Source organism: Budorcas taxicolor, chromosome 2 (assembly GCF_023091745.1).
Source record: "Budorcas taxicolor isolate Tak-1 chromosome 2, Takin1.1, whole genome shotgun sequence".
Classification (NCBI taxonomy): domain Eukaryota; kingdom Metazoa; phylum Chordata; class Mammalia; order Artiodactyla; family Bovidae; genus Budorcas; species Budorcas taxicolor.
In genome coordinates, this window is record NC_068911.1 from 15,260,197 (window position 1) to 15,287,681 (window position 27,485).

Sequence of the window (27,485 nt, forward strand, 5' to 3'; positions counted from 1 at the left end):
TGTTCTTCCATCAGCGCCCCAACTCCCAAACACCAGACCATCATGCACTGGTATACAGACACTCACTCCCCATAATATCTGAACACATGCCCACTGAACTGGGACAAGCCATCTTTCAAGAGTGATGGGCTCACTCTCAGCATCAGTTCATTAAAAAAGACTGCATACACGTAATATGTGAAAATTAAGAGGATTTTTATTAACTTTTATATGTTCTTGGAGAAAACCATTCACATGTAAAAGCTTGACATTTGATATGAGATTTATTCACACTTTAACATAACTTCTTTGATCTGGGGGTCAGACATAATTTTTCATTTCAACAGGACTTTCACATGATTACAGTCATAAAATTGGCACTATTAAAAAATGAAATCAGAGCTAGACAAAGTATGCAGTTTTATGTCAATTTAAATCTTAACATGCACACCCCCCTCCCCCCATTCATGATCTTGGAAGAATCTGCTGTGAGCTTACTAAAATGCAGGTCACAGATGACTGTTTACAAAATAAAACCTCTTTTCCTAGTGCTACTCGTTTTGTTGTAGAAAAATATTACAAATAAAAATTAGTGCTATTCAAGGTGTTCATTTCAAAGTCACATATGATACACAGGTTCAAGCCATCTTTTCCTCACGTATAAAGACATCACAACACACCAAGTGGAGACTGAATTACTGATCAACCACTTCCCCCTCAGTAACGACACAGTTTACTATGCTGACATTAAAAATGAGAGTGAAGTAAAACATTTCCAGGTATTGAGTATACTTATAATTTGTTCCTAGTCTGAAACTCAGAAAAAAATGCTACAGAAACATGGTGAAATTTATTTCTTCCTGATACAAGAAATTTGTCTAAAAAATCTGCAATTATAAAACAGATTTGCTCTTTATAAAGAAATGGCTAACTTTTTTTTTTTTCCCATGGTTAAATTCTTACTCGGAGATGACTCCAATTTTCAACTGGGCTCTTTTCCTGGGGGGTAGGGAGAGGTGGCTTGGTGTTAATATTATACGGTACATTCAACAAACTTAGGGATGTTTCAGAGGACTACAGCGCACTGTTACAATCAGCCAAACTGTAATAGTTTCCTGTCTTGTGATTATGTAAATTTTAAAGAAAAGAGGTCTCTTACAAGCTATGTACAGCAGTTTACACTTCAGTGTTTCTCTCTCACTTGTAACACAGTTCAAGTTGACTGATGACAAGCACGGTCACATAAACTTCTGTAGGCACGTCTCCATTCCGTCGCTTCACTGGAGGGGCGAGGTCTTCTGTGGGATCATGATTCTGGATTCCATTTCCTGAATAAGTGGGACTGAAAACAAGGGCCGTAATCACTGGGGCTCACTGTTTTCTAAACAGATGGCAACAAATACATGCTAACAAGTAGGCTGCTGAGGATATTCATTCAGAAGACATGCTGCCTGAAATCAGAGTACTGGAATAATCAGGACTGGTCTCGGGCAGAAATATACAAGCTGATGACAGATCAGCTGACAGCCTATAACGGGTCATTAAAACATTCTGTCACGAGATGTATTTCATGTGTTGGAAATCAGGAAAGTCTATATTGTGAGAAAAACGGTGCCTTCTTAAAAGGTCCTTTGAACTGAATTAAAATGTATGTAGAGCCAAATAATCTGACTGTATCCTATATACAGCAACAATACACTGTACCTGTAACTCTGTCAGTGCTGAGGAAACATGTTTTTGGGACCTGATGAAAGTGTAAGAATAAGCAGCAAAGCCACATACAGTTACAGGATTTATGACATATGAACTAGCAGACAAGATAATAGTTATTTTCAAAAACAAATTACTCTTCAATCTTCCTGGCAGGATACAGGCTTAAGTGCCTGACGTGCAACATGGGTGGTACTTATTACCTGCACTGGTGTCACTGGGTGGTATTCACTCTGGCTGTTCTAAAAATCAAGCAACTAGGATTTCATAGTGTATGTATTATATATACACATATGAGTATACACAGATGTATTGCTGTATTAAATTGTAATGCTTTAGGGAATAAACAATTCTGATGAGAAAGCTTAGGAAAAAATTTGTATGATAAATTTTCAGAGAATACAGAAATGTACAAAAAAATGTAATGATATAAAATTTACAACACACAAAGATCTGAAAACTGTACTAGACAACATGTATACTTGAAAGAATGAATATTCTCTATTGAAACAGTCATGTAACTATCAAAGAAAAATATGACTATTTCTCTATTCCCTCAACCTTACAATTCACCATCTGACAGCAACACATTATTATTTTTTTTTCAAATACACCATGAGCTTCAGGGTGAAAGAACATTAAAACAATGAAATGAGAAGAATGAAAGGCTTTATGCCTATAAAGATATTACCTGTATAATATACTAGTTCTTCCCAGCCATGTTTATGCCATGCTGCATTCCGTATATCTTCCCTGGTCTGAAGATCCTTGTAAGCTTAAAAATAGCCACACAGAAGAATTAACCAGACATAATGCCCTACATTCCACTAGTACAGGGGGGGAATGACTCCAGGACCTGCCACCAACACCAAAACCAGCAGGTGCTCAAGTCCCACCGCTGGCCCTATGTATCCAGGGTTCTGCACCCTCGGATTCAGCCAGCTGTGGGTTGCACAGTACTGTGTGTATCAACTGAAAAAGATCCATGCGGTTCAAACCTGTGCTGTTCAAGGGTCAACTGGATGTCCAGTAAGTGCTGATTCAGCTGTTCATCTTGTTTTCTCAAACAGCCTACATATCTTCCTCGACTTATGGGGTTACCTCCCAATAAACCCATCATAAGCTGAAAATATTGTAAATTGAAAATGCATTCAACACATCTAATCCACTAGAACATCCCAGCTGGGTCTTCCTTACCTTGTGTGTGTGACGTGTGTTAGTCGTTCAGTCACGTCCGACTCTTTGTGACCCCGTAGACTGTAGCCCGGCAGGCTCCTCTGTCCGTGGGATTCTCCAGGCAAGAATACTGGAGTGGCTGCCATTCCCCTTACCAGACGATGTTCCCAAACCAGGGATCAAACCCCGGTCTCTTGCATTGCAGGCAGATCCTTTACCGTTTGAGCTACAGGGAAGTCCTTCCCTACCTTTAACGTGCTCAGAACACTCATGTTACCTTACAGCTGGGCAAAATCATCTGATGCCAAGCCTATTTCATATCAAGTGTTTAGTGTCTCATGTAACGGAATACTGCACAGAAAGTGAAAACCACAATAGTTCTAAGTGTACTGGCTGTTCACACTTGTGACTGTGCAGCTAAGCGCTGCCACCGCCCAGCATCACGAGAGACTGTACCAAAAGCCTGGGGGAAGAGCACAGTTCACACTTCAAAGTTTCTCCTGAACATGGATCACTTTGGCACTGTTGTAAAGTTGAACAATTCTAAGCTGAACCATTGTAAGTCAGGGCCCATCTGTATTCCGTGAACTTAGTACTCAGCTGGGCTAACTGCGAGCGGGTTATTCTGAGTAGAATTGTCAGGCCATGTGGGAGAGGCAAAGCAACCTTCTCTCAAGGCTTACAGTCTAGTGGATTCAAGATGCGCCTTTACCAACCAAGTGAACTTCCTCATCAATGGGTTAAATCCATAACCAGAAACTGTCAGGCCACAGATAAGCAATAGGAGATTCAATTTTACTCAGTATTTATAAGGCCCTGCAACGACCTGGGTGAGAGACTGTGTTCATGACAGTGGAGAACAAGGACACTCCACAGGGAGAACACAGCTGACCAGGGAAAGCTCCCTGGAAGGTACGATGTGACCAAGTGGGGTTTCAAGGTTGAAACCGACATTTCATTGTCCACACGCAGGACACACACCGGAGAAAAGCCTTCCAGCGGAGGAAAGGGGATGGGCCAAGGGTCAGGGTCCTGGGGATGCAATTCAGATACCTCACTGAGTGCTCTGGTTTCTGCTTCCCAGCCCGGCAAGATCCTTCTAACCACTGACCCAGGAGGGCTCCCCACTCAGTTCTAGTCTCTGTTTAGGGCTTCCTTCTCCCTGTGAGAAGACCTAACCATGCAGGCTGAGTAATTTGACCAAAAGTTCCCCACTAGTAAGGGAGTGTAAACTGATTACATAAAATTTTGAAGATACTGAAGAATAGAAAGAAAAGGAAGTCCTCTACCTCTCACGACCTGGGTGAAAATGGCTAACATCCCTGGGACAAGCAGCAGTCTTCTTCCCGGGGTCAGGTGGGGACCCCCCCCCTTGCAGGGAACACAGGTGGGAGAGGCCTGTGTTCTTTAAAAAAATTTTCTTAATTAAAACCAATTTTTGGGGGTAAAATATACATAACAAAATTTACTATTTTCTTTTTTAAAATTTTTTGGCCACACCATGTGGCATGTAGGATATTAGTTCCCTGACCAGGGGTCAAACCCATTCCCTCTGCAGTGGAAGTGCAGAGTCTTAACCACTAGGCCACCAGAAGTCCCTACTGTAACTGTTTCCAAATGTATAATTCAGAGGCAATAAGTTCATTACACTGTGCCACTACCATTATCATCCAGCTCCAAAACTTTTCTATCAGCCCCAGATAAAACTTTATCCATTATAAACCATCTCTTCCCATTTCCCCTCTCCCCTCAACTCCTGGTACCCTCCATTCTATGTTCAGTTTCTGTGAATTTGCACAAACCACATTTTGTTTATCTGTTAATGGACTTCTGGGTTTGGGGAGGCTTTTAAAGATGGGAGGCGCTGAGACTGGTCACATACTGAGAGAAGGAGCCCACAGGTGGGGTGGTGGAGCAGCTGCGGCCGCAGCAAGGCCTCGAGGGAGGAGGGCTGCTGGTGGAGGTGGGGCGGAAGGACAGCATCATGTGTGAGGGTAACAGGAAGGGGAGCTCTGCTGGGGGAAGACCTGCTTTGAAGCCAGACCGGCTGACGTCTGAGGCTGGCCCAGCTCCTGCTCAGCTGTGCCTGGGGTGACTTCTTTACCACATGTGAGTCACGGTATCTCATTTATGGTGTGTGGCTATCAGGATCAAGGGGAATGGTGCATAAATAACCAACACACGGAGGTGCCTGGTAAGTGTTGGTTCTTTCTCTAAAAAAGATGGATAAGCGAGGGTAAGTTGTAGCCAACTGAGAATGCATCTCTGCACATCTCAGTACCTTTTCCCTATGAGGTAGGAAGTGGGCAGTGGACATTTGGGACACTGGCTGGAGACACAAAGGAAGGTGGAGATGGGCACTGCCTGAAAGTAGACACGTGTCTGACCTTGGCCTGTGCCAGAGTACGGGGTCTGGACCCTCCGGTCCCCATGCTCACTCACCACAGAGGCTGCTCTCAGAGGACCCTCCAGGCTGAGGAAGGGGGGGGTCTGTCTTTTCAGTTCAAATCCTCTGGACAGATTACACACTAAAAAATCACAATAAAAATGACCTCATCCCTACCTCAAGCCTGTAAAGGTTAGTTAAGTTATACTTCATAGGTCTGCTTGCCAGACATCACCCTGTCCCTGAGCCTCCAGCTGCCCCAGCAGGCGCACGCCCCTGCAGCACTCGGCGGGACCAGCGAGGGCAAACCCACACCTCAGTGAATTAATACGGTTTAGGGTTTGGAAATGTCAGGCTTCTCATCTTTTTAACGTCAATAACCATTTACAAGTGTTCCCTGGTAGCTCTGATGGTAAAGGATCCGCCTCTAATGCCGGAGACCTGGGTTGGATACCTGGGTCAGGAAGGTCCCCTGGAGAAGGGAATGGCTACCCACTCCAGTATCTCTTGCCCAGAGAATTCCATGGTGGGCTACAGTCCACGGGGTCCAAGGGTCACACATGACTGAGTGACACACAACTATTTACAAATGTGCCCAGAATAAGCCAAGCTGCCGCTGTGACCTGCTTCCTGCTCAGCCAGGGCGACGGACACACACAGCCACAACCATGAACACACGTGTGGCACCAGGCTCTGGGGGCTCAGGGACAGTGACAATCCCTGGGGGATGAGGAGGAACATCTGAGTCAGGCCCAGAAAGGCACCAAAGGAGGCATCAAACCAAAGTGGGTGGGGACGGCAAAGGCAAGAGAAGATGCCTCAGGGGACAACAGATCCAGACCCGAGGGAGGCAGTGGGCCCTCTTTGAGGAGACCTCTCTGCGTAGAGTGTGGCACTGTCCCCAAGGGAGCCGGGGGATGTTCAGAGAGGGAGGCTGGGACCACCTTGTGAAAGGCCGCAGCACCTCTCTCAGCCCAGCTCTCACTCTCACCAGCTCACGATGAGCTGCACTTCTGGGGACTCTTCACTGTAGACCTCTTGTGCTGGGGGCCGAACACCCACCTTCCATCTGGGGCATCTGGTCAGCTGCAGTGTTCCAGGTTCCTGACTTGAGGTATGATTTACAGGCTAGGACAACTTATTTAGAAATGAATTCTGAAATCCCAGGAACGTAAAAATGAAAGAAAAAAAACATACCCCAAAGATGGTGCACCATATAGAGCTGCCCAATCTGGGAGAAGAACCCTCCAACTGCTTCATTACCGTCCTGTCTGAAGCGAATGGCACGAGCCCTATGAGAAAAAAACAACGTTCAAACACCGCATCAGGCGTGTTAAAAAAGTGTCTCCTCCATTCTCAGCGCAAGTTGTTCAGAACAAAGAATACTTTTAAAATTATTGAATGTATTCGAAAGCTATTTTAATGTACACAGATGTCAATCTACCTTTCTGTAGCAATATTAGTCATTTTTGTAAAATGTGTAGAGTAATTCCTAATAAAAACAGCATGTGATATGTGGTTGCAGTCCTGATTGTTTTTTTAAAAATGGAGATGTCTTTATTTTGTGTGGCATGTTGGATCTTAGTTCCCCGACCAGGGATCGAACCTGTACCCTGTGCCTTGGAAGCTCGGAGTCTTTTAATCATGGACGACCAGGAAGTCCCTGATGCTAACTTCTTTAACCTTACATTTAGGGTTATATGATCATAATCATCATCCCAAATTACAAACCTGATTAGTAAATTATTAAAATTAGGCAAATCACTATAGTGTGCATTTTAACCCAAAGAGGGGAAAACCCTCCATATTCATCAATAGTGATAAATGTTTAGGATTGTTCACTTCATTCGGAATTTTTCTCATCCATTTTCTCAGTAGGCAAAGAAAACATACTTGCCTTGGCCTGGAAATAATCAGAAGCATGTACTGAAGAGGAGATCACCATCTTAAATAGTTACCTATGTGCCAAAATATAAATTGCATGCTGAACTGGGCTTTGTAAATAATCTTTTTAAAATAACTGAAGAATAAACTCAGTACTTCTCTGTGGATTCCACATTGGATATGTCTCAATTAGTAACATGGAAAAATAGAAATGAGTGATTCTATCCTGTGGGCAACTAAATTACTACACTTTGGGGGATCACTCACCAATTCCTTAATAAAATGATGTCTATAATCAAAGTGTTAGGTAGTTAGAACAGGAAAAAGGAATCCAAAATGATGGTGGTTGAAGGACAAAGAAAGGAAAAGCCCATGCAAATGAAACAAAAGAAAATCCGAAGACTGGAGTGAGAATGTCAGGTCAAACAAACAGCCCTCCTCTCTAGCCCAATTTGCACAGGGCAGGCTCAGGGGGAAAGAGACAAAACGCATAAAAGGAGGAAGCCAGGACAGACTGGGACCTCTCCTTTGGGGTGGGCAGATACCTATTCAGGACTACAAATGAGTGCCATTCTAATGAACACCCCCCAAATTAAGTTTCTGGGGATAAGATTTCTCAGGATAGCTCTGAAGAGCCAACACAGCTTGAAGGAGTCTTTTGGGCCTAGAAAAAAACCCAACAGTTTCAAAGGCCCTTGCTGAATCATCTAACTTCGGAGAAAACAAAACAGAACTTTAGGTCCCACCCTGATGCTCCAGGCCAGTTGCATCTATCTTGGACTTATCACCCCCTGTCCAGAAACCTTCCACCCCCTACACCTGCACAGAAGGCTTATCACCCCCTGCCCAACTACAAATGCCATCTCAACTAAAGAATACCCAAAACATCCCACCTGATTAATGTTTCCCTTATCACTTCCACAAACCTCCCTATAAATATGGAGCCTCCCTGATCCCTCTCCACGCTCAGCCTGGTTGTTAGGCCGACTGTCACCCCGCCTTGCCTGAATAAAGGTAACCTACTTCTGTTGAGGTTGTCTTTCCTCTCTCTGCCTTGGCCCGAACTATACCTTACGATGCCGGGAAGGGGCGATACTCTCTCTCACTCTCCCTTCTTCTCATTGTTTTCCCTTTTCCCAGAGTCTGGGAGCACGAACATCCTCCGAGCTCAGGGGCGCCCAGTGCCTTCGTGAGCGGTACAAGCCTTGGGCTAAGGCTTCACTGATGCTTTGTGTACCCCCAGGCCTTGACTCTACCCCCTTTCCCTCTCTCTGACGACCTCCGGAATAGGGAACTCATGCCATTCGACTGCTCTACGTGCAGCACTCCACTCAAGCCGGCCCCTAGATTAAGGTAAAATCCCGACGGTGTTCTGGAGGCGCCCTAGAGCTCAGTCCTCTCCGGGTCCCAGGGACCCCCGGCCCAGGGCCACTCTGTAGGCGACGGTGGGGGACGCTCCACCTCGACACAGAGCTCTCTTCTCATAACTCCTATTGCGACTCCGGGTGACGACCCGAGCTCTCAATAGGAGCCTCTGCTTGCCTTTCAATTATGGGGTCTGGCCAATCTGTCCCAAAAGACTCCTTCACAGCTTGTCAGGAATTGTACTCCAAATAGACAGGAGACAGATCGCCTGATCCCTGAACAAGGAGGGACTTGAGCCATCATGAATGAGGCGTGTTTTTTCTGGGAAATACCTCCAGCAAAGCTGAAGAAAGTTTCACAGTCCTCAAGAAAAATATTCATATCCTATAGGATCTCAAAGAACGAGCTGGAGAGTTCTCAGGGTGGCTACAATCTCTCTTTGGGGGAGCCTTCTCCTGGCCAGGGGGGATTTGGTTGGCTAAAGCCCCTACTAATCCCTGTTATCACCATCTTGATGCTGCACATGATTTCTCCATGGATTATCAACTGTCTAACCTGTTTTCTCTCTGCCCAGGTCAACAAGCTACAATATGCAGTGCCAGTTCAACAAAGACTTTATAGTCTTTTTAGTTTTATATAAAACTACACCTGACCATGGAAAATATCACTCACTCTTAGATGGATGCTGCTATAAGGACTCTGAGGCTTAGATTACCAAGAGGGGGAGACACAATGCCCCTCACCATCCCAGCTCAGCAGGAAGTAGCCAGAGAAACCTCAACACCCCTATTCCCAAAGAATTGGGTCTCCCATCTCTGGAGGGGGGAATGTTAGGCAGCTGGAATAGGAAAAAGGAGTCCAAAATAGCAGTGGCTAAAAGACAAAGAAAGGAAAAGCTCACAAAAAGAAAACGTACAGCCGGGAATGAGAACGTCAGGTGAAACAAACACGCCCCCTTCTTGGCTAGCCCAGTTTGCATAAGGGCAGGCTCAGCGGGGAGGAGACAAAACAGATAAAAGGAGGAAGCCAAGAGAAAGCCAAACGAGGAAGGCCTCTCCTTTGGGGTTGGCCCGCCCTCACACCTTGAGGGTATACTATCCTTTGCTTGCCAAATAAAACTGAGTTGTAACCAAGCTGTAACACTGGTCCACCATTTCAAATCTTTGCTGCAGCAAGACAAAACCAAGGAAATTACACACTCCCCCAACAATCACATACAATCAAATACGTTTTTCTTAGTTTTCAAATGAAAGGGAATTCTCTCTTGTATTAGTCAGCCTTGATGATCTAAGAAGAAAAAACTCATTAGAAAGAAAGGCCCCAGAACTGTTTTTGGAGGTAAAAAGATCTCAGAAATTATTAAGCCCAAAGCAATAAATTTCAAAACTGAAGTAAAGAGAACATATATAAACTGAAAATAAAAAGTCACAGCTCTCCTGTTCCAAAGTGGCTGTGCCATTTTACATTCTCACCAACAATGTATAAAGGCATCAATTCATTAACAACATCATCAACACTTGTTATCCTTTTTTAATTACAGCCATCCTAGGAAGTATGAACCGCTATCTCAATGTGGTTTACTTTGCATTTCCACAATGACTAAGGACATTGAGCAGCTTTCCACATGTTTATCAGGCATTCATAGAGCTCCTTTGAGGAAATGTCTATTTAAATGCTTTGCCTATTAACTTTTTTTTCAAATTTATTTTACAGTTTTATTTTTTATTGTGGTAGAAAGCACCTGACATTAAATTGACCTCAACCGTTTCCTACTGTACAGGCCAGTGGGGCCAAGTCTATTCACATATTGTTGTGCAATACATCTCTCCAACTTTTCATCTTGCAAAACTGAAACTACCCACTAAGCACCAGCTCCCCTCCGCCCACCCAGGCCCTGGCAGCCACCATTCTGTTTTCTGTTTCTTTGGTGTTGACCACTTTAGAAACTTTGTATTAGTACTTGTCATTTTATAATGGGCTTACTTTGCTTAACACAATGTTCTCAAGGTTAACCGTGCATGTGGCAAGATTTCCTTCTTTTTAAAGGCTGCATAAAATTCCACTATATGTACATGCCACATACGTATCCATTCATCTGTTGATGGAAATTTACCTTCCTTCCACCTCTTGCCTCTGTGAATGCTGTGATGAACAGCGCTGTGCAAATCTCTCTCTGAGATGCTGCTTTGAATTCTTTTGAAGTAGCATTGTTACATCAGATATAATGCTATTTTTAATGTTTTTAAGAAGCGCTGTATGAAAAAACATTTTCCATAATGGCTGCCCCATTTTATATTCCTATCTACATTACACAAGGGTCCCAACCTCTCTGTATCTTTGCTAACACTTGATATTTTCTGTTATTTTGATAATGGCCCTTCTAAAGGGTATGAGATGGTTGGCATATATTTGTGGTTTTGAATTGAGTTTCTCTTATGATCAATGATGCTGACCATCTTTTCATCTCCTTTTTGGCTATTTGTCTATCTTGGGAGAACTGTTTTTACAAGTCTATTGCCCATTTTTTAATTGGGTCATCTTCTCATTATTGAGTTGTATGATTTCCTTATATATTTGGGATATAAGTCTTTTATCAGATATGTGATTTGCAAAATTTTCTCTCAGTCTGTGACCTCTCTTTTAATTTTTAAAACTGTATCCTTTGAATTACACACAAGTTTTTAGTTTTGGTGAATTATAATCAAATTTTTTCTTTTGTAGATTGTGATTTTGGTGTTTATCTAAGAACTCTTTGCCTAATCTTATGTTACAAAGATTTTCCCTTATGTTTTCTTCTGAAAATGTTATATTTTAGCTCTTACATCTAGGTCTACAATTCATTTTCAGTTAATTTTTATATATAATATGAGACAGGGATCTAAATTCATCTTTTTGCAAGGATATCCAACGTCTCAGAACCCTTTGATGAAAAGTCTATCTGTCCCCATTGAATTGCCTTTGTATATATTGCCTTTGTTCACATACGTGAAAATTTGTTTCTTGTCCTTCAGTTCTATTCCATTGATCTAAATGCCTGTCTGTATGTCAGTACCATACTGTCTTGATTACTCTAGCTTTGTAGTCAGTTTTGAAGTTGAGCAGTGAGTCCCCCAGCTTTGTTCCTCTTTTTCAAGACTGTTTTAGCTAGTTTGGGGTCCTCTGCCTTTTTAGAGTCTGCTGAGATTTTGACTGGGATTCTGTTGAACCTGCAGATCTACAGGCTAGAAAAACTGGTATTTCACTAATTAAATGAAGAAGAAGAAATGGAAGCAGTTATATCATTGTGGTGTTCTGTTTATGTGACAAAAGCAACATTTCAGAAAAGATAATATCCAAGAAGAATAGGAAATAACCTCATGTACCACTGGGGTTTTGTTTTTATAAAAAGTCCTTATCTCTTGGGAGACATATGCTCACTCAAATACCCAGAGATGCAGTGTTATGTTGTTTGGGATTTACTTTCAGATACTCAGAGGAGGGGCATTTAGACTTCAGCAAGACTGGCCATGTGTTGATAATTACTGAAGCTAAGCAATGGGGGGAAGGAAAGGGGGGACTGGTGGTATTATTCTCTCTAGTTTTGTACTTGTTTGAAAAATCTCATAATACAAATATGTCAAACAAAACAACAGTCTAATATCAAATTGTGACATGAAGCCCAGATTTTATTTCTAGAATTAACGCTACGGTGTAAAAGACTCTAAGACTTACAAATCTAAGTCTAAGACTTACAAACTCATCATTTGGTAATATACTCACCAGTAATTGCCCCATTCAATCATAGTTCCTGGCTGAAAAGAGATTTGGATTTTGTTAGTCCTTCTGTGAAGAAATACGGAAATAGCAGCATGAAAAATACCAAATGACAAGACTAACTAAGAAATTAATTTTTAATAATGGGAGATCTAACAAGTAAAAAAATGCAACGAAACAACATTATGCACTCTGTTCATACCTATCCTATGGTGGGAGTAATAATTCTACGGCTTCATCTAAGGAGACAACATATACACAAGGTTAAGAGTTAAGGTCATCCAGTTATAGCTATGAAAATCACAGTTAGGCCATTCGTGATTAAATTGTTGGTACCTACTCAGGCTTTATTGAGAAACTTCAGTTTTTTATTCATTAATTTTTTTGCTGTGCAGCATGTGGGATCTTGCTTCCCCCACCAGGCACTGAACCCATGCTTTGTGTAGTGGAAACACAGAGTCCTAACCAGGGAAGTCCCTACTGTGAAATTTTAAAATAATTCAATTTAAGTAAACCTGACAAAGACATTCCTTGATTCTTCTCCCCCCAGTATAATACTGAATGTTAGACCACTGAGATCTACTGATATGTTTCACTTTAACTATGCTGTTATCTGGGCTTTTTTTTCCAGTCGTGTCCTATCAGGGAAACATCTAGAAAGTCGTAGAAATATTATTCCCCTTTTCTCTTACAGTGCTGTATAATGTATTCAGTAATCACACGCTTATTAGTTGCTCTAGTTCAATGACAACAGATGTATATAATGTACCTGGTCCTGCATTTTAGGTCTTTTCTCTTATGTCTAAGGCTATAAAACACAAATATCCTTAAAAGAAGAGAAAGAATGAGAAAGAAAGAAGATTAAAAAAAGAAAAGAAACAAGGGACTTCCCTGGTGGTCCAGTGGAACCTGCTTCCAATGAAGAGGGGCAGGGGTTCGATCCCTGGTCAGGGAACTAAGATCCCACATGCTGCACAGCAAAAAAAAAAAAGACAAAAACAAACCAAAAAAAGGAAATGAGGAGAAGAACTGGACGGGGAGAAAATGAGCCAAGCACACATCACAGAACATATGCCCAGCGACTGCTCTCGACACCAGGGGTGTGCGTCCTGCTGCACAGAAGAATGAGGGGACATGGTGAACTCCTATTCCAGGACTTACTCGGAGCTGGTAGGATCTGAGTTCATATATGTTCGGTCCTGACCGTGGGATGGGTTCGTTCCAGAAACTGAACTCCAACAGCAGCTGATTCTTTCTCGAAAGAAGCATGTTGCTTCTTGCCTTACGGAATTCTGAAAATTCCTTTGAGTGAAAAAGGTGCTCATGAGACTTGATAATATTTACAAACAATATAAACCCACTTGAGTAACATGTACGTTCCCCCTCTAGTAGAATACTATATAAACAGGGTCCCTTGGCCTGAGACAGTCCCAGCTCACATCTTGTTGAGGCAGCATAATGGCTGTTAGCATTCTCTTTCGCTTTCAAAAGTGTCCAGGTTTACATAATAAACTTCACTGTCATCTTGATTATTTAAATGACAATGGAAACGAATTTAATTTCCTATGCTTTTAGGTCCTCCTGACAGTGTTTGACAGTACTGTAAGACAGATGACATGGACACCTCAAAATATCAGATAATCCAAAAGCCATTTATACAGGGACAGGGAAGCTACACAAAACATTTTCTTCTCTAATAATGTTAAGCTGGTAGAATTTTTCCAGGAACACTTTTCTGTTAGTGAAGGGAGGGGAGGACAGCAAAGTCAGCCCAAGGTGAAGAGTCTGTGGTTGGCAGTTCCTAAAGCAGGTATGTGTTAGGTAACTCAGGCTGACTGTGGTGACTAGGCTGACTTCCTGGCTGCAAAGTACCAGCGTATCAGTCTCAAAGTACAAGTGACTTTTCCAATAAGAATTGTTATTTTAATAGTATTACTGATGACTGTTCAAATACAACCTCAAGAAACCAAATAATTAAATCTTTACTACTGAAAACTAATAGTTTGCTTACAAAAACTGATATTAGAAAAGTCATTTAATTCTGTACTAACATCTACTATATCAATAGTTTGAATAAGCAAACATTTGTCAAAATCATTACCTGACTTTCTCTGAGTTTATTCATCACTTCTGTGAGGGCTGGATAGCCTCCTTCATACCTCCATAGGTGAACTGAAACATATTTTAAAAGATAACACACATTTAGACCTTTATGATACTCTGACCTTGAAAATATTCCAGATATGCTTAGTGTTAACACAGTATAAAACTGTAATGTGTGTTGGCCTGAGTTATACCGTAAAGTTTCAATAACAGATTCAAATGTGAAAAATGGTCAAAAAGGAGTTTTTGCAGTGATTGACTGAGAAACTACTTCAACCCTAACACTAGATCAAGATTCGGAAAGCTTTGATTATAAAAACAAGCACTAAGTTGAAAATCATTTACGTGATGACAGTAAAGGCTTAAGGAAAAAGTGTTTATTCCAAAGACTTCTGCTTCCTACCAGCTTGATCCTGTTCGCCATACCACGTGTTCCAAGTCCCCACCAAAGTACAAGGGTAATGTTTATCTTCATGAATCCTTGGCAACACCTCTTGACTTAAAGAGAAGAAAGAGCAACACTAATTAAACAAGCAACAAAATTACATCAGGTGATAACACATGATCAATAATAGGAAAAGGTCACCTACTCTTGTCTTCTGACAACTGACCTCAGAATACGTTTATGATGAAACAAACTACAGAATTAGCCTTTTAGCTGAAGTCTGTTTTAAAACTCTAACGGCCCAGTTATCAAATGCTTAGGTGACTGATAACCCAGCTATCTAGAACAGTGGTTAAGTAACTCAAGTATATTGATAAAAATGATAAAGAAGAGTCAAAGGTCCCCAAATTCCACAACTATGAGTTTATTATTCACCATTTCAGGGGAAAAAAAGCACTTAGGAATGGTGATATGTATAAAAGCTAAGTTCTGGTGGTTCCAAAGATAGGACGGATGAGAGTAATGGGAAAAGAATGTGCGAGAGGAGAGAAAGAGAAGAAAGGAACGTTGAGGATGGGGGAGATGACAGAAGCGGCCCGAGAGGCAGAGGAAGCAGGGTCAGAGAGGGTGGCCTTTAAGGAAGAAGATGAAGTTGAAACACAACAAAGTCTGGAAGCAACCTCCACCCCACTGATCCCAAAGGGCATCCATGGTGCAGGAGAATCCAAATGAAAGACACAACATGAAGTATAAATTGGTTTCTACCCAATTCAACCAGCTAAGGGGATGTGAAAGGTATCGCAGAATCCCACACTGGACACAGCGCCCGGGTTGTTGCTGTCCATCACACATGGTCAAGGCAGGGCCTCGTTCCACAGAAACCCTCCCACAGTACAGATTCTAATGGACAGGGAAAGACAAAGGGAAGAGGCATAGCTGAATCACACCAAGAGGAAAGCTAAAACCTGCACGCTTTTTTGAGTAGAAAAATTATGACGAAAAAGTACAATACAGATCCAACAACGGGTGCAAAAAGATATCAAGGGTCAGAAATGGAACCTGTTCAGATTACTTGCTGACATCAGGTGATATTAAGCTAGTGATCATCACCCAATGTTGGGGCCCTAACACAGGGTGGATATGACTAGTTAATGGAGAAAAGCTCTGAATGGTCTTATGTCTAACTAACTGAAAACTCAAATGTCTTTCTGACCAAGTACAGTGAGCAAACCACGTATTATTTTTTGAAGGGTAGCATGTACTTTTAAAATTAAGATCAGACATTAAATCTATTTGATATATGACACATGAATGTTCAGAAGTAACATGGGGTTGATGGAAATTGGGAAAGATGGATTGTGTTAGGGAAATGGAAGTGGGTTTTCTTCTTGCCACACGACATGAGCAGAAAGTAAAGAACCCAGTGCTGGAGCAAGTGCGGCTGATGGAAGCCTGCACAGATGACTGAGGTGAATCGGGGCTATTAGGTAGCTCAGTCACCCTAGTACCCAGAACTGGATGGGTTGGGCAGAACCTCATTACTGCAGCCCCTAAAAACCAGGCAGGTGTTAAGTCTTTATGTACTGGAAATAGGTTGCTGCTGAAAGTTCCAGAGAAAAGGAAAACAAACAGGATGAAGGAGAAAACAGAACTCAAGCAGACCAACTTGACAAACTTTTGGGTAATGGATTGCAGTGGGTTGGGGGTGGGGGTGGGGTTTGAGGTACTGGTGCAGCTTCAAGCCCAGGAAGGCAGTCAGAAGGGCTACTTGGAAATGGGCCTCAACCGGCCTGGAGAGGGAAACAAGCAAAGAGAAGCAAAATGCACATCAAATGAAGATGCCCAGCCCTTAGTGACGGACTGGCCACAGAAAGCTAAGGCAAGAGTCAAATAAAACCATGGCGAGTGTCACACATGAGGAAGCGGGAGGAGCAGAGCGATTCTACATTTTGAGTTTGAAGTGAGAACAAGACTTTCAAATAGAAACATGAGTAGATGGCCAGGAATCTGAGACAGACAGGAGATGAACTGATAAAAAAATAGGACAGGGAAGATAATCCAGGGAAATAGAAGCATAAAGAAAATTTTCATCTTATGAAGAGAGGTTTAGAGAAAAACTACCTGGTTTGTTTTAGGTCATTTTTTAATAAAGAGAACAGTGCCGAGGTGAGCAAGAAACTACACTAATGTTACCTTTTGCGACCCACCTCCAAAAATAAAACAACAAAAGTTTTTTGCTTCTGAAAGTTAGGCTGATTCTGGTAACAAAATCATTTGCTTTCTCACGAAAGCAGTAGATATGCACGGTTTTTAAAAAGTGCTTTTAAATCATGTTTGCAGACAACTGATCATTGAATTGCTATTTCTATTAACTTAAGAACTGGTGCACTTAATTCTCTTTGGTCTTAAAGTTTACAAATTCTGTAAGAGTATATGGATTTCACATCACTCTAAGAATCTGCTGAATGGATTTGAACCCAGGCAGATGGAAGACGTCGAAAGAAACGGCAGCTCTACTGAAATCATACAGGGCTCTTACATTGCAGGGGTACTTAGGCGTAATACTGGAAATAGGGGCAGTCCCAGGGACGTGCAATCTAACTCTTAATGTTCAGAACTGTCCAGAGATGGAGCATATGAATGTATTTAAGAACAGTGTCAGGAAGGGCTCCAGAAAGGACTCAAGCACTGGATGAGTAGCTGGACTGGACAGACTGGCAAGGCTCCTTCCAACCTGAAAGGCTGGTAACATTCCAAAGTCTGACAGTCTACGCAGACTTCGGTGAATAAGTGCTTAAAATCAGAATGCCCCTGGTAACCCCCACACAGAGCTCAACTTAAGAGCCTCTCAATGTTCGGCTTTAAGAAGAGGCATGAAAGATCTCGTTCTGCTATCAAGGGTTAGCACAACCAACAAATATTAAAATCATTACTTTTCCCCAAGTAAAGGATAGTTTGGTATACACACCAAATTTTGTTGTATGCTTCTAGGCATTCCGGTTTAACATTGTGAACTGAAACAAAAGAAAATTCAACGATAAACTTATGAACCAAGGGAAAAACGTTAACTATGAAGATAGCAAACCTAGGACTCACACTGTAATTTGTACAGACTGCTGGTTTCCTTTTTGGCTAGGAGGTTAGAGTGAGCATCTTTCCTTGGGTCAACTTTCCGGACAAACAAGGATTTTAACCAGCTGTCCTCTCGAGGTCTGTTATTGGAAGATGTCAATTTCCTACGGGATCACAAACGCAAAAATTTGAGTTTAATCAGAGGTACAAAGATGTCAGGGTCTTTGGGTGGTACCGTGTGGCCCACTGTTTTCATAAACTCATCAATCCGTTCAGCAAACATTCCTTGGGCACACATTCGAAGCACTGTTCTAGAACTTGAGATGTCATGTGTCCACTTTCCAAGCCAATAGTGTGCACTCTGAACGCAGGAGCGAAGTGTGAGAGAAGGAGCTTTGGCAACCTTCAGAGAGTCCTCACGTGCATCTCCGTGAGTCCTGCTGCGTTCTTCCCTTCTCCGAGGAAAAATTTCACCATAGGAGAAACATACACGGAAACCAAGAAGAGTCAAATTCACAGATAAAGAAAGTACACCAGCACGTTCCAGGATCAGAGAAGAGAATGGGGAGATATTATTGCTGGGTGAGGAAGATGACAAGGTTCTGCAGGTACACAGTGGGGATGATTATACAACAATGTGAATATACTTCATGCCCCTGAACGGTACTCTTAAAAATGGCAAATGTTTTACGCACTTTACCACAATAAAAAATGTAAAAAGGAATATACGGAGAAAGTGACGTGAATTCCTTCCTTAAAAAAATATTTTATCCCTAGAGTCAAGATTTTTAACTCACAAAAACCTAAGAATATAAACCTCATTAACATATAAATGACCTGCTAATTCTCATCTTATAACTGAACTTCTACTGTACACACTGTCAGAGCGATGATAAATCTGACTGAACTAACAAGCAACACTTGACCAGTGCAATTTTAGCTGAGTGTTTAACTCTCATATGCTTGCTAGTGGGACCACAAATTTGTGTGACTTCCCTAGAGGGCAGTGTGGCATTTATCCACAGCAAAATGCAAACTGCGTAGGCCTTTTGACCTAAGGGCTGCACTTCGAGTTATGTCCGAAGGGCAGCTATATTTAGACAAGGGCACACAGTTGAACGCAGGAGAGCATTCCTTACTGCCTTCCAGTTTGTTCCTGGTAACGGCAATCTGGACTCCATTAATGGGGACTGGGCAGATAAAACAAGGCAGATCCAAAATCAGGACAGAATGCAGTCATTAAAAAGAGGGAGTAGACCTACACGCACTGACATGTTGGTATCTGAGATGAGTTCCATGGAGAAAGCAGGCCCAGAACAGTGCCATAAATACACGCACAAAGTGAAATGCTAACAGTGAGGACATCCGGGCTATGTGACTGGGCTTGGGGTGTGAAGAGTGAGTTTTCCTTTTCACTGTATAACCTTCTGCACTCTGTGAATTTTCCATATACATATATTATTTTTATACTTAACATTAGCTAAAATACCTAAAAGTGCATGTTTAAAAACTCCTTTATGGGTAAGCTAGATAGCTATATATAACCTGAGAAAAGATTTTAAAAATTAAAGCCTGGTAGGGACTTCCCTTGTGGTCCAGTGGTTAAGACTCTGTTGTACCTCAAATGCAGGGGCTGCAGGTTCAATCCCTGGTCAGGGAACTAAGACCCCACATGTTGCATGGCATGACAAAAAAAAAAAAAAAAATGAATGAATGAATTACAATTCACACATCACATAGATGATTCTCACAAACATTGAGTGGAAGAGCCAGACACATAAGTTCAAAACCAGATAAAATTAACCTAAGGTGTTAGAAGTCAGGGCAGTGTTACCCTTGACGGAGCTCACTGAAAGGGACACAAGAACGGCTTTGAGGGCTTGTAATGTCCTGTATCTTGATGTGGGTGCTGCTTACACGGTTGTATTTATATTGGAAAAATTCATCAAGCTATAAATCTAGAATTTGTGTACTTTCTAAAATGTATGCTATACTTCAGTAACAATTTTTAAGTTAAAAGGGCTGCTGCTGCTGCTAAGTCACTTCAGTCGTGTCCAATTCTGTGCGACCCCATAGACGGCAGCCCATCAGGATCCCCCGTCCCTCGGATTCTCCAGGCAAGAACACTGGAGTTAAAAGGGCAAGTATTTTAAGTAAAATAATGCATGTAGGATCTTAGTTCCCTCACCAGGAATTGAATCCGCGCCCCCTGCGCTGGGAGGGGAAGTCTCAACCACTGAGCCAGGGAAGTAGCTCTCTCGTTTATTTTTAAGTACACGTTTAACCCCGAGTAAACACACTTAAAACATGTAGGACAGCACCTGATTAATGGTGAGAGATTTAAGAATTATTTTTAAAACGACTTTAAAAAACTAAAAAAAAAAAGTTATATATAAAAACTATTAGATCTTTGAAAGTCGCTCAGTCGTGTGACTCCTTGCAACCCCATGGGCTCCAGCCCGTGGAATTCTCCAGGCCAGAACAGTGCAGTGGGTAGCCTTTCCCTTCTCCAGAGGATCTTTCCAACCCAGGGATCGAACCCAGGTCTCCCGCATTGCAGGTGGATTCTTTACCAGCTGAGCCACAGCGGAAGCCCAGGAATACTGGAGTGGGTAGCCTATCCCTTCTCCGGCAGATCTTCCTGACCTAGGAATTGAACCCGGGTCTCCAGCACTTCGGATTCTCAACCAATTGAGCTATCAGGGAAGCCCTTAAGTATTCGCCCTTCAGCAAAAATCAAAATCATATGGTATTTATCTCTGTTTTCAATTCAGTCTTTAATTATATAAACTAATTCTGAAGATGGCAGTTCTCCAAATGAATCATGGTAAAATTCATTTCAATAAAAATAAAAACATTTTGTCAATTTGTTTCAAGTATTTTCCTTTTTTTTGGTCCTAGCCCATGGCTTGTGGGATCTTAGTTCCCCAACCAGGGACTGAGGCCAGGTCCTCTGCAGTGATAGCGCCAAGTCCTAACCACTATTCTACCAGAGAAGTCCCGTGTTTAAAGTATTTTAAACACATCACATTTTTGGATACTGGGTTAAATAATATCACGAGGCAAAATGGTAAGCATATAAAATTAGTGATATGCAAAGCAGAAAGTTTTAAGATTTGTGAGCAGGACTTTGTATAGTTCCTAGAGTTTTTAGATTTCAAATTTACTTAACAGAAATTGTGTTTCAAAATATGTTTTGGTTAAATGAATTATAAGACTTTAGGAATAACAATTATGAACAACTAGGAAAGAGATACAATGTAAGTTTCTAAAAATATCAGTACTAAGGAACTTCATTAAGAAGTAACTCACCAAGGTAAGCACTACGCACAGTTCTTAATGAATCCTTCCAGAAGTACATAGACAAGCATATGACATGTGCAAACATATAGCTATTTAACTCTTAGTGTATTTAATGCTTTATGAAATAAGAGCATAACAAAGAATTATTGACAGGCTAAATCTGGAGGGAAAATAATTCTGAAGTAATTCTTCCCTTCCTCTTTAGAATTTAAGGGGATTACAAGTTAATAACCACATACTTCCTGTCAAGCTCTGGACAATTTGTCTATGTCTTCTCATTTAATTCCCAGAACAATCTAGCAAGGTAGGTTACTATTGCATTTTAAGGACTGGACCCCAGAAGTCCAACCTGAGCTAAGAAGCGGCAAGATAAAAAATATGAACCCAGATCTAACTATAAAGTTCAAACTATTTTCACTGATAAGGGACACCTCACCCACACGGATCTCCCCAAGTAAGCATTTGTTCCAGATTTTTAACACCAAAGGGGTTTACTTTAGGATGGGTAAGATGAAGTAAGGGTTATGACAACACTTTGTAAACTAAGATTAACGTAAGAAACAGTCAACATCACGGGACACACATAAGAACCCACGTGCTGTTTACTTGTCAAAGTTGGGTAGCAATTGTCTTGACGAATGAAAGGCAGTGTGACTCAGCATCAGCGCCAAGTGACTCTTGACCTCTGAAATCTTTCGAGTGGCAGGTGACTGAAGCTGCCCCGTGTGCCCAGTCCACCTCACTGAACCATGGCAGTGGGCTGAAGTAGCCATGCCAGCAGCCACCAGGATTCTAAGGCCTGGGTTGGGCTGGGTCTTTACTGAGAGCAACAAACACAGGGATCGGCTGTTTTTACATCATCATATGCACGTCAGGTGGTACCTCACAGGGTGCCACCTACGGGGCAGCATATTCAACAAAACATGCTTCTTTTATTAATTCACCATTATTACTTCTTTTGGCTAAGTCACAGGACTTGTGGGATTTTTTTGACCCCAGACCAGAGATTGGAACCTGGGCCCTTGGCAGTGAGAGATCAGAGTCCTAGCCACTGGATTGCCAGGAAATTCCCCCAAACACTAGATTTTAAACAGAACAAGCATTGAGTGCCTGGTTCAGTGGATACAAAGATGACCAGATGCTGAGTCTGCCCAGTCTCAGGGGAAAAACCTATCAGTGAACAGCCAGAGCGGTCATGGACACTGTGGACTCGCAGGCACTGTGGGAACTCGAGGGAGTGAACTGTCTTGGCCTTGGCCGGCAAGGAGCCGGAGGAACTTCAGGGCAGAGACTCCTGCTCCGTCTTGGAGGACAGGCAAGACAGGTGCACGAAGCCGGTGATAATTCCAGTCACAGGAACAATGTGTCCAGGGGTATGGAGTCGTGAAGCTACGTGGCTTATTTCTGGAACAGCAAAGTGTTCAGGAAAGCAAGAGAACACGGTGTGGGAGGACACGGAGGGGGACAATGGGAGGGCAAAGTGGGGGGTGGAGAGGGCTGCACTCTATCCTATACGTGGGGCAATGCCAGCAAGTTTCAGAAAAGATCTAGGTGTAAAAAGCAGCCTGGCAGTGGTGAGCCAGGTGGACAGTAGTAAGAAAGGCACGGGGCATGGCTCCTGGCTAGGTACGCAACCCTGCAGTACCAGGCACAGCCAAGGCATTCGACACTCGCTGGACAGACCAAGGGATGATCCTGCGTTCAGACGATGACAGGAGGGATGAAGGGGAAAGAATATATTCAAAAGATACTCCTAGGAATTCCCTGGCGGGCCGGTGGTTTGGATTCTGTTCACTGCTAAGGGTCTGGGTTCAATCCCTTTTCAGGAACTAAGATCCCACAAGCTGCATGGCATGGCAAAATTTTTTTTTAAAAACCCAACCAAACAAAAGGAAAAACTCCTGAAGTGAAGAGGAGACTCGGGTCCTGATTAGGTATGGAAGATGGTTTGGGGTTCAGTTGGAGCAAATTACAGAAGGGAAATATATTTAACGTGGAGACCCTGGGATGAGACACTAGTAGTGCAAAGGGCTTTGGTCGCCTCATCACCAGATATATCTACTGATTGTGCACTGCACGTGCCAGACTGAGGAATAAACCCGGCCCTGACTTCACAGAGCTCGCTGTGCTGTGGAAGCACGCGGGCAGAAGTACTCACAGCGCAAAGCAGTAGGAAGGAGCCCCTACTGGACATGGAGGTGGTGGGTGTGGCGGGGGTGGGGCAGAGGACACGGAGGCCGGCCTCATGGAGACATGGGCCAACTCTCCGGGGAGACACTTGTTGAGCTTCGGACTTGAAAGATGGGGGGGCAGTCTGTCAGGTTGCTGCTGGTGGGAGGAAGGACATTCTCAGAAGCAGAACTCTACCTGCCCGCAAAGCCAGGACTGCGTGACTATGGCAGGGGTGAGGGGCAGAGGGGAGGCCGAAGGACTGGATCCAGAGAAGAGTCCTGCCTTAAAGCAGGAGCTGTCGGACTCCCCTGCCCACCACCCAACACCCCCGGAATCCCAGTGAATCTGTTTTCACCATGGCTGCTAGAGAGAGCTGTCCCCAACATTTCATTTTGAAAAACTTCAAACACAGAAATGAAAGAACAGTACAATAAAGACCTCTATGCTCTGCATCTAGATGGAAAAATGATGACTATTTTATCCTGAGTCTTTATATGTATTTTGTTTTGTTTATTTTTACCAAACCATACGAAACCAGACTGAAGACATTATGCTACTCCATCCTTCAATACTTAGGCACACAGCTCCTGAGATCAAGGACAAACTGAATCTCTAATAATATTACATTTAAGAAAAACAGTAATCCTATAACATCTAATACCTACTTCATATTAAAATATCCCCAATGGTTCCTAAAATGTGGTCTACAGCTTTTCTTGGTGGAGGTGGGGTGGAAGGGAAGAGGGATGAAGACCTGGCCAAGCTTCACGCCAGAGACCTTTCTGGCAAGAGACGGTCCTGCTCAGAGTTCTCCAGTTGCCCCCTCACCAATGGCTTCAAGTCCACACTCTTCACAGGAACCTAGCCAAGAGCTGCCCAGAGCTGAGCCAGGGGGGTGTTCCTGCACAGGCAGAGTCAAGACACGCTGGAGGCTGAATGAACAGGTCTAGCACCTGACCAGATGGGCAGGAGCAGGGGGGCAGGGCCTGGGGAAGGTCTTCTGGTTCCTAGCCTGGGGCACTCAGTGGAAGACGTTCCCTTAGTAGGGAGAGCGAGCCCAGGAGGAGCAGGCAGGCTTAGCAGGAGGAAGATGAGTTAAGTTTCCGTACATGGTCATTTCTAGGGCCTGGGGGAAAGTTCAGTAAGCAGCTGAGGGGGGCGCCTGGCACTGGGCAGAGCTAAGATGTGTGCGGCAAATAGGCCTCCCAGGAACACTTCTGCCTTCTCCTGCAACCACTCTTGCAAGGTCAACCACAACACCCCTGCTGGTAAGTGGTTTTCTTCTGTCATCTTAACCTTTTACCAGCATCTGGCACAGCTGACCCACTCTCTCTTTGAAATACCTCCTGCCCGGGCACTGACCCATAACAATGACCTCACAGCTGCCCCTTCTGGCTCCCTCGCTGCCTCTCCTTCCTGTGTCCGGCCTGTAAATGGCCACATGTCCCAGGGTCTGTTTCTCAGCTCTTTTCTATCCACACTCCTCAAGCAATCGCACCCATTCCCATAGTTTAAAAAAGCACTTTATTATGAAAAATGTCAATCAAATAGAGTACACTGAAACCCATGGATCTATTAACGTTTTGGATTCCTACACGCTCACAACTCTCAAATGCGGTTCAGACATCTCGTGGAGGAGTCATACAGCTCCAGAAGGCCAATTGCCTACTGGGCCTTTCTGTCTGAATAGCTCATAGCCATCTCTAGCTTCACCAGGTTCAGAACTGCCCTGGATCCACCCCCTCCCCTCCCTGTACCTGTTCCTCCTTCTCTGAATGACCAGCAGTCTCCCAGATGGCAAGTACCTGTGTGCCTTATTCACTGATGTCTCTCTGGCATGCAGTGGGCACGTTCACCTTTGGAACAGCTGACTCTCGGTGAATGGCACTAAGATCTGCCCAGTTGACCATCCTGATGTGGTCCCCTTTTCAAAGTCAGACTGATCTTCTAAAAACATAGATCAGATGAAGTCACACTCGAGTGTACACCTTTAAGTGTTTTCCATGGCTTTCAGGATAAAATCCAAGCTTTCAAAATGGCTTGTAAGACCTGGAATTATTCAACACTGCTCCTGGCCACCTGTTCTCTGTCTTCACTTCTGTTTCTAGATTTTTCTGGGGTTTCCTAGCATACCTGACTATTTCCACTTGGGACCTTCATGGCCCCTGATCCTTCAGGTCTCAGCCTAATGTCACCTTCTCAAAGAGGCCTTCCATGACCTTGGGTGGGAGGTTCCCTGAGTTTCCCCCATGGCACCTACCTCATTCTCTAAGTCTACGAGGGTTTTCACTATGGCTTCCTGGGGAAAGCGACCTGCGCTATTATGCTCAAGTCAACAGAGCCTCAGTGACATTGTATCCATTCAGTATTTCAGAGAATCATTGAGTTCACTGGGTCTAGGCTGAGTCCTTTCCAATGAAGGAAAAAGTCCTGATGCTGGGAAAGACTAAAGGCAAAAAGAGAAGGGGCAGCAAAGGATGAGATGGTTATATAGCATCACCAACTCAATGGACATGAATCTGAGCAAACCCCAGGAGACACTGAAGGAGGGGTGCATGGTGTGCTACAGTCCACGGCGTTGCAAAGAGCTGGATGGAACTGAACAAGACTGAGTCCTAAAGAACACCTACAGTTAAGGCAGACTAGAGCCCAGGAAAGAGTCAGAAGGTACTGGGGACCCTGGATAAAGAAAGACTCCAGTGTCAAGAGCACTGGTCCCACCAGGAAGTGGGGGTACCAGGCACACCAAGTGCAGTTCTCGTTTACAAGCTTCAAGTGATCTTGGGCACTTTAGGTGAACACTGTCATGTCAGCTGTCTTTTTTTGTCAAGAATAAAATATCAATTTCATGGGCTTTTGTCACTTGTGTGAAAAAAAGCAACAGGAGATACTAAATAACAAAATCAAGATAAAAGGAGGCTGACTTGGTGATCAACTTGGAAACAATATCAAATTGTGAAACATAACTTGAGCATGAGTCCCAGGAAGGGTACTAGGCCTGAAGCCTGCCCAACTTGGGTTCAAATGTCTTTTCCAGCAATGTGTCTCAAGTTCTCCGAGGTGCCTTCTCTCTAAAATGCAGATCCTATTACTTCTTAAGATTGTTACAGGATTACCTTAAATAAACCATATCAGAATCAAGCTGGCCCGTATTAACATTTAACAGGTAGTTCCTTCCCTCCTTCATTTTTAAGTGTCAATTGTATTTTCTCCGGGCTCATTGTTTAATTAACAAACAAAAACATAAACGTTCAAAGTACCTAACAGACACCGGTTCAGCAAACTGACGCGCAACCTAGTGTGGGCTTTGCTTTTTCGATTTGGGAAAAAGGGGAATGGTAATGTCAGGGATGGATTCAGAAACCGGAACATTTAATCCAATAAGGTTAGAAACAAAAAAGTTTACATGAACCCTATGCGGACTCAGTGCTGATCACTGTCCATACTTTTTGGTCAGCTACCTACTTTTAAATACACCTCTTCACTACCACTCCCCTGACCTCCACGGAGGGCTCACCCGGGACGATGCGTTATTTTATTTTCTTCCTCCCAACAACCCAGGACCTGAGGGTGTCTCTACTGCCATGTGCGGATGCTGACGCTGAGGCTTCGCGCGGGCGAGCAGCGTTCTCGGCCGGTCCGGCCGCAGCCCCGCGGGCCAAGTTCAAGGCCTGCGGCCTCAGCCACGCGCCCGCCGCTCGGCCACCGCTCCGGGTCGCGGCGGGTCAAGGTCCCGCAGGCCGGGCCGGCTCGGCGCGCGGACGTGGCTTCGGCGCCGAGCGTCGTTCTCGCCATGACCTTGAGCCCGGCCGACCGGACAGGCGCTCGGACCCGCCGAGGCTCCAGCTCGCCCCGCCGCGCCGACCGCGGCCCCGGTCCCGCCGCCCCGCAACCCGGGCGGCCCGGCCCCGTGGGGAACGCGGTCGGGGCGGGGACCCGCGCCGGGGACCCCGCGCCCTCCGCCCTGCAGCGGCCCCTCCCCGGCCGCTCCCGGAAAGGGCGGCGCTGCTCACCGGAGCCCGGGCAGGAGGCTGCCGGGGCTGGCCCGCCGCAGAAAGCCGCTGGCTAAGGCCGCTCCGCCAGCGCGCAGCACTCGCGCCGCCATCTTGCTCCGGCGCCTCGGCTCCCACCGCCCGGGCCGCCGCTGACGCCGCCGCCGCCGCCGCCACCGCCGCCACCGCCACGGCCGCCGCGACC

The 27,485-nt window shown here is 44.0% G+C and overlaps 1 protein-coding gene across 1 annotated transcript; it reads right to left on the minus strand.

Annotated features, from left to right (window-relative positions):
* Positions 1-176: 176 nt before the first annotated feature.
* On the minus strand, positions 177-27,451 carry NIPSNAP2 (nipsnap homolog 2). The gene is made up of 10 exons (XM_052654010.1): positions 27,302-27,451; positions 17,838-17,977; positions 17,710-17,755; positions 14,760-14,854; positions 14,355-14,425; positions 13,415-13,555; positions 12,260-12,291; positions 6,449-6,543; positions 2,381-2,464; positions 177-1,321 (listed from the first exon to the last, which is right to left on the minus strand). Exons 1-10 carry the CDS (start codon positions 27,391-27,393, stop codon positions 1,257-1,259), a joined length of 861 nt encoding a protein of 286 aa, XP_052509970.1. The 5' UTR covers positions 27,394-27,451; the 3' UTR covers positions 177-1,256.
* Positions 27,452-27,485: the final 34 nt, after the last annotated feature.

Excerpts from the sequence above, each read along its gene's own strand:
- NIPSNAP2 (XM_052654010.1), bottom strand. The coding sequence starts at position 27,393 with ATGGCGGCGCGAGTGCTGCGCGCTGGCGGAGCGGCCTTAGCCAGCGGC. Across the intron at positions 13,556-14,354 it reads ATAAACTCAGAGAAAGTCAG|GAATTTTCAGAATTCCGTAA; the intron begins GTAATGATTTTG and ends TTTCACTCAAAG. Across the intron at positions 2,465-6,448 it reads TATGGTGCACCATCTTTGGG|CTTACAAGGATCTTCAGACC; the intron begins GTATGTTTTTTT and ends GCTATTTTTAAG.